Source organism: Ixodes scapularis, unplaced genomic scaffold (genome assembly GCF_016920785.2).
Source record: "Ixodes scapularis isolate PalLabHiFi unplaced genomic scaffold, ASM1692078v2 PGA_scaffold3__209_contigs__length_174095766, whole genome shotgun sequence".
In the NCBI taxonomy this organism is placed as follows: domain Eukaryota; kingdom Metazoa; phylum Arthropoda; class Arachnida; order Ixodida; family Ixodidae; genus Ixodes; species Ixodes scapularis.
The window spans coordinates 138,377,175-138,384,933 of NW_024609868.1; the positions used below are offsets into that span (position 1 = coordinate 138,377,175).

Sequence of the window (7,759 nt, forward strand, 5' to 3'; positions counted from 1 at the left end):
TGGCGGTGGTTCGAATCCACTTAGGGCGCAAAGGTTTTTTTGTTTTTTTTCCTCGACCGATTTTTTGTGCAAGATTGTGCGTATTGCGGAAGTGCATATTTCAATTCCTCTTTTCTTGTTGATTTTTATTTATAAGAAGGTAGACTAGGGGCTGGTGTTCCGCTCGAACTTGCGCCGGCCTCGTCAAAACGGAAGAACGGTCGAGATCCAGGGCGTCTCTATTTAAAGCCGTTTATTTACATGGTAGCGTAAAAATCAGAGAGTACCTTGAGAGTGTGGTGGACGGTCCTTTATATAACGAATATTGTGATTAGGGGACCGCACTGCCATTCTTCAGACGGCTTGGCATTCCCTCACGTGATGTGACTTCATGGAAGTTTCCTTCAGAGTCAGAATACTCGCCGGTGTATGGAAGAAGTCATCCAGACGGCAGTATCTCGGTGCTCTGGTGCCGGCGCCCCCATGAACCGGGAGTGATTCACAATAGACGCGTACACAACACACGGCACTCGAGATCAGGATCGAGTGTTGTTTCCTTTTCGAGGAAAGCAGGGGCCTCGGAATACAGGCACGGGCATGTGCGTCGTTTACTTAGCCGACCAAGGTTAAGGTGCCTCAGGCAGACGGAGCCGACCATGGTTACGGTCCCGCAGGCAGAAGAACCCAGACACTTCGGAATGCAATCACGGGCACCGCCTGCTGTAAGGTCCCGCAAGCAGACGGAGCCGTAGGCACGATTCATCACCGACACAGTTCCTTCTTGAGGCTTGTTTCACTTTGAAGCCATAAGGCCGATTTCAACACCAGAAATAACAGGTGGCAGTTCACAACACTGTCCGCGTGCTCGGAACTTTCACGTTGCGAGGTCTTCGCTTCGGGGACGCCACCTTGCCAGACACTCCGGTGTCGTTACTGACAGTCTCCAGGACCTCACGGACCGACGTCTCCGGGAAACACGTTCTTGAACTCGCGTACACGTTGGCGATCACCTGCTTGCACTTTTGCGAGATCTTTACACAACGAATCTTCGAAAATATCCGAGCAGGAAAAGAAAGCTTCCCGCGTAAGACGCCATCTTCACGAAACCGGCGAGGCAGGGGCAGTCGCACAACCCGAAAACCCGAAGCGAGTGCGAGTGCCGCACGAACGAAAACGGAAAATAATTTGGAGTAGTTTACATTATCTTTTCCTTTTTATTGAAAAAGAATCGGTGTTCCCTCGAAATCATAACGCCACTATTAGTTACTAGCTCCAAAGATGTACACTTTTCGACTTTTTTTTTTTTTTCAGGGGCCGCACTATTTTGTGGAGCGAACGTAGTCGCGGTCGGCTGTGCAAACCGGCGCGCTAGCTTTGACTACATTGTACGCTATGTTTGAAACGGAGTATAGCTATCCCAGCCGATCCAGCGCCGGGAGAGAATCGCGTGACCTGCCGGTTGGGCAGGGTGACACAGGGAGCTCAAGGTCACACGAAACTCTCTCAACGCTGGATTGGCTGGGACGGCTCCTAGCGTCCGCTGCGCCCGGACTGAAGGTGAAACGGAGTATAGGACCAGGAAACGAGAACTGCGTTTGTTTCTCGCACTGCACGACGTCTTCGCCTGGAGAATCCACTCTACCATCGACAATCTCCTGGGAAAGTGAGTGGCAAAACATATTTTTCCTGTTGCGAGCTAGATATATATATATATATATATATATCAAATTGATGGCGTTTGAAAATTCTAAAACCAGCGGGGAGCGCGCCTCCTAAACGCGCAAAAAATAGAAAACTACGAAAAAAAAACAGGCTACATTGTGTTATTTTGTATACATCAATATCTGTTTTCATTTTGAAAAACGAGCATTTGTTCCGCGGGAACGGCTGTTACATGTTCTCAGTCTTCGCCTATAAAATACGAACTACCGTATGAATTCTCATGAACACTGTATCTTTCTTTCCTTTGTAGGACGAACAACATCAGGAGATCATCAACACGATTGCATCGTTTGTGCAATGTGTAGTGATTGCTTTTGCAATCCTTGTATTGTACGTCATGGCCACGTAAAGATCGGCGCCGGCCAGAATGCATCACCGAAGAATCGGGGGCTACGGAAAATGTACTACAAAATGTTCTGGGCATGTCTTGCCAATCTTGGAGTATGGCGGGACCCCAGATATTTATCAAGAAAGAGGAATGCTGGGCATGGTGTCTACACAAAACGCGAATTGATGCCGGCATGCGTTGTTGATCACGTCCGGGCATTGTACCCAAACCCTGTTGGTGTGTCCTACATGGGACACACTTGGGAATAAACACCGAGCTGTCGGCTCTTCATGTATGTTGTTATTTGTTTTTTTATAAAGACATTCTCGAAAACCATTATCTCCTGCACATACTGCATCAAGCCATTTGGATAAATGCAGACCCGTGAGCTTACCTGTACTGCCAACCGCGTGGCAGAAAACAACTATCACCTGGAATGGCGGGAAAACATATATTCGTACATGAGGTAACTAAATTTAATTTATTTTCATCAAGGACATCCTTACTGATGTATTACATTAACGAGGGTTTACAAAATGTAAATTCAAAGCAACTTATAACACAGGAAAAAAAGTCACACTGACTAATTCAAAATAGGCATAAACAAACATTTGGCCGCAAGCATGGACAAATAGCAATATCATTGACAATTCCAAAGCAGCTCTTCACATTTTATTTTGAAGAATTCCGCGTCCTGTTCAGTTACCAGTCTGGGAATGGCGATGAGGTTAGCTTGGCGCGCCATTATTCAAATTTACATTATTTGGACATGGTTGTGTGAGACACTTGTCACCATATCTTCGATCTTTCAGCCTTCCGAGGGGCATGGCAGGAGCTTTGGGGCTGAAAGAATAAAAATAAACGCATGAAATTATGCACACGTGCGCGACGTTAGCAGTAACTTGTAAAATTTCAATATGTAGCTAAAATAGAAGTACATTTTATAATAAATTTTTAAAATGTGGCACGACCTCTATTTTCGAGGACGTTTTCGGGGACGTAATTGCGTCCACAATATTATGAGCTGCTAGACGGGGATGCGGTGTAATGACAACCGCATGCCATTTCAGCCCTAAGATTTAGGTTGTCGAATACTAAGAAACAACTGCCGGCGACCGTACCTGGAATTCACGAATCGTCTTCGGAGATGGACTGGTTAGTCACTTGGCTCGTCTCGTTCACGGCTGCAGTATCCAGCACCAGACGCCGGATATCTTGAACGAAACTAATTTAACAATAAACAGATATTAAGAAAGTGTATATCCAGACATAGCATAACTTTCATCGATTCGTTACATTTTTTAAGTGAGTTGTTAATGATTTTGTATTAATGTATTTTGCGTGCAAAAACAGTATAGTTTTGCACGCGCGTTGTTCGCATTTTGCTTATTTTTTCCAGTCAGCGAGCGCGTGCGCGACGTGTGTGGGAGTGCCATTCACTCCCAGCATTTTTTTTTTTTGGCACTTTAGTTACAATGTCAATGATACATTTTGGGCTTGCGTTATTATACAGTGACGCACGTGTTATGAAGAATTGGCCCTTTGAAAAATTATGAAAGCACCAGGAGCAATCCAGGACGTAGGGCACTCACACTGCGTCACGTATGGGCGTCTGCAGCAGTACATCTTCGGATCTAAACACAAAATATCTTCGTGGTTTTAATCAGTATTTACTCCAGATCTTTCATAAAGGAAAGGCCAGCCTACTCCTTGGTGCTTGGGAATTACGAAAATGGTCTATTGTCACCCACAAGTCTCAGGCATGGTAACAACGGTTGATTTAAATAAGGTGGCAGTAAGAGAATGATTCAATTACCTGTACGTCTTCTTAGTGTAATTCTTCTTCCCGCCTTGCCGATCGGGGTGACGGGAGTCTTCGATGAAGTAAGTTGACGTGTGGTGCCGACCGACATGCTCGTTCCAGTCCAGCACTGCAAGACGTTGCCTGAGGTTGTACGTGTCATCCAGATAGTGCACCCTCTTGTCCAAATAAATCAGCATGCTGTTGTTGAATGACTCAACATGGTAGGTGTCCTTCGCTTCGACATAGTCTTCAGCATTTCTGAATATCGTAGTCGATCTCACGAAAGAGAATAACAGCTCCTCCGCAAACGGATCTTGAATTAGCAGCGTGGTGGGTACATACCCTTTCACCTTGCAGGGGGAGTCCTCATCGCACTGTTCGTGTCGTCCACAAAAATGATGGACGCAGTTCATCAACGTGTTCCGCAACTTGGTAGCGCTGCCATCGCAGGTTGCCATTGCGAAGTAGGCGTGGTTGCGTACCAGCTTGCATTTGTCCGATAGCTCGGCATGCCACGTCTTCCCTTCATTTTTTTTCGTGCCGAACGCTATCATTTTCATTCCTTTTAGGGTTGCCTTGGCGGCGTGCCATCTATCATTCGAGTTGGTTGTCCCGTTTTTTTCTCTTATAATTTTGTTGACGGTGGTGTTACGGTCGTGAGCATGGTCCCCAACGGATATGTTCCTGTTGGAGAAATATTCGTACAGCCGTTTTGTGCCAACCGCTTCGTGTTTCTGGGACGACGGCTCTTCTTTTTTTGTGATGTGGACGATTCCTACCACTTTGTGACTTTTTTGTCCTAAAGCAACAACGTCGGTGTGGTAGGAATTTTTTCTGCAGGCGTGCCTGGCGTCTGTTTCAATGTTCATGGACGTCACTGATTCATCCCGCTGTTCTGTTGACCGAGCTTCAGCTTGCTGAGCTTCTGCCACTGAGCTCATCTTCAGGATGGCCACTGCTGCTCCAATCTGCGGGTTCAGCTTTTCTAGTGAGCGACGTGAATAAGGGAGCCCACTGAAGTTGCAAAACTTCTCAAATTGCGTCTTCAGCATCCCGCTGCACTCGAATGCCACAGCAACAGAGCAGTCAACAACACGGAGAAGTCCGACTGTAGAGCTCGTATCCAAAATAAGAGAATGATTGGGACACTTGAATTGGAGACGAGCAGCAAATCCCAAACTTCTCACCTTGACAAGCTGAACGTCTTCTGGACATCTTCGTAAATGGTCTTGAACAGCGCTCATCATCTTAGAAACCGCAAGCTTGTCGCACAGTAGAAGTGATGCTTCTTCACTTGTTTCGTTCTCGACCATTGCCGCGGTCTTCCGTTGGTTCTGGTGTCCTTTTCCTTGAACCATCTCCAGTGCTCTAGTGATAATGGTTGCCAGGGGATCGCCTTTGAATGTGCACTTTGCGTTGTTCAACAGATCATTAAATTTGATCATTTCCTCTTCACAACGAAAAGTCAAATTGAGTGTGCGACGAAAGCTACTCCTCTCGCAAACGTATTCCTTTTCAGTACCGTCACTCAGGCGTTTTCTTGACACAAAAGGCGGAGACGTTGATGCTCGGTCCATATTGACGGACGCCGTTTGGAAAGACTAAGAAAATTCGCCACGCTACCACCCACGTAAATTTCAACGACAAAAAAAAAAAACGAAAACCAATAATAATAAAAAGTCACAAAAAAAAAATGTCTCCAAGAAATTCCAGTGCACAGCATGCTGCCTAAAAACCTGCACTAGTCAAGGGCATTGCAACGCACGGACTCAAGGTCGCTTGTCAATCATGTTGGGGTGGCTCTTTTGTAAACTAACCCCCTCTTTTTTTTTTTCTCGTTGGAGTCTATGGCAAAGCCGCCGCGGGCTTAGCCAACACCGGCTTAGCGGTGCAGGGCTGGAGGACAGAGGGGGTAGAGAGGGTGAAAGGAGGAAACAGGCAATGGTGGAAAGGGTAGAAGGAGGAAGAGGAGGAAACGAGGGAAAAGTGGAAAGCGCGAAGTGGTCTCCGGTCTTTAAAGGAGCTGTGCAACGATTTTAACGTTGAAAGAATTGGCATTTTCTGCTTTTGATATTGTTCACTGTGTCACAAATGGCAGAAAACACACCTCCTTTCATCGAAATGTTGCGATTCCGCCGCGTAATAGCGAGGCAAAACTTGGAATATTTCCCGACCTGCAGCCACGAGCGGCGGCCATGAGAAACAAGCGGCGTGACGTCACTTGGGTAGTTGTAAGAAAGATAGCAAGTTGTGCGAATACCTGCTCGATAAAAGGTAACTTTTTTATAAATCTTGTCGTTCCACCATACATATAAATGCGTCAAAACCCTGGTATCATCGACAAAACTTGTATTATACGGAGTTTTAGTGGCGCCATCTATCCTAGGTCCACGAAACCGCGAACAGCGGCCAGAAGCCGGAGGGGAGGGGGACAGCGCCGGACGGGCAAGCACGGGTGGTCACGCGGTCGCGAGCGGATGAGTTCTCGCTGCTCGCTGATGGCTCTAAAGAGAGAACTTTTCCGGAACTCCGCGCCTACTCAAGTGACGTCACTGTGCACGTGACCCGGAAGACGATGCACGAGTTGAGAGGCGGCAAAAACCTGGATCTTTTTCATTTTTTTAAATAAAAACTAGGGTATCCAGGCAAAATCTGTTTTCTGTAGTTCACTGCAGAAGTGTCAGGCATCAGCTTCCACAATTATTTAAGCAAAGCCCTGAAATTGTTGCATAGCTCCTTTAAGGCTCAACTCCATGGGACGAATACACAGCGAAAAATCGACGAATTTAGCCTGGCGGCTTTTGCTCTGCGCGTGGCATCAGCACAGTTGGTGCTACGTCAAGCGCCAAGCGAGCGCGCCGTCGGGCGGCGTTCGTCAGTTATTTGTCGCATAATTCGCCCCACGGAGTTTAGCCTTTAGCCCGGGCCATAATAACAAAGTTTCGGTGGTCGTTGCTATCGTGCACGAAAAGTGAGTGCGAGATGTCAGTAAAAAGGGCTTTTATAACAAACGTTCCAAGGTGGCCTTGTTGGTTAGAGGCAGAAATTGCATGACAAAGGCAAGTGTACAGTACACGAAGTGCTCACAAAAAACATACCTTATAGCCACACCGGTTTTAGTCACAGTCCGGTTTAGGCTACACAAGCAACGAAAATAGGACACCGATCGCTTACGTCTTAAGATAACCCATAATAGTGACTAAAGAAGATTATTGGTGATTATAAACGAAGTAAAGCGCGGGCCATACTTTGGTTCTTATTACATGCATACTCGTAGTATCTTTACGTGTATATATGATTGAAAAAGGTGGCGAGCGTTTATAAGCCCTTTAGCCAGACTTGTGCCCGTTACTTCAAAAAAGTAATTAATTACAGTTACAATTACTTGGCCTAAAAAGCAGTCTTGGGTCGTACCGCGTTACTAGTAACGCGTTACTTTAACTTCGTTACTTTTTTGGTAACTTGTCACTGTAACGAGTTACTTTTTAAAAATGTAACTTGTAACTGTACTTCTATTACTTTTTCTGAGGTAACGATGAAAGTAACGACGTTCCTTTTGTCGTTACTTCCCAGTTTTTTATGTATAATATATCACTGAACAAGTACAATTTAGCCACTCTTTGCGCTTTCCAAATTGTCTCTTCCGACATTTTGAGTGTCAAGTTATCTTTTGCACAAATTAACTTCTGAATACGTTCTTTCTCGCCAGTCACAACCCGAATATAGCCATTTGTAGGTTTGGTAAAAAAAAAAAAAAAGTAGTTATTTTTAGCACGCGCTTGTACTTTGTGACTAAACACTTGCATCTTAGTATCCTAAAGAACTATCTCTTCTGCGGTTGTTCTTTTTTCTGCGCAAACGCTTTTTAATCGAGTGAATCAAACGTGAAACAATACGCGCGGAGGGCACTGCGCATGCTTCGTATT

The 7,759-nt window shown here is 45.7% G+C and overlaps 1 protein-coding gene across 1 annotated transcript; it reads right to left on the minus strand.

Annotated features, from left to right (window-relative positions):
- Positions 1 to 2,806: 2,806 nt before the first annotated feature.
- Positions 2,807 to 4,506, minus strand: LOC115314048. Its single transcript, XM_029973048.4, has 3 exons — positions 3,846 to 4,506; positions 3,151 to 3,254; positions 2,807 to 2,872 (listed from the first exon to the last, which is right to left on the minus strand). Exons 1-2 carry the CDS (start codon positions 4,391 to 4,393, stop codon positions 3,158 to 3,160), a joined length of 645 nt encoding a protein of 214 aa, XP_029828908.2. The 5' UTR covers positions 4,394 to 4,506; the 3' UTR covers positions 2,807 to 2,872; positions 3,151 to 3,157.
- Between the last annotated feature and the right edge of the window lie 3,253 nt (positions 4,507 to 7,759).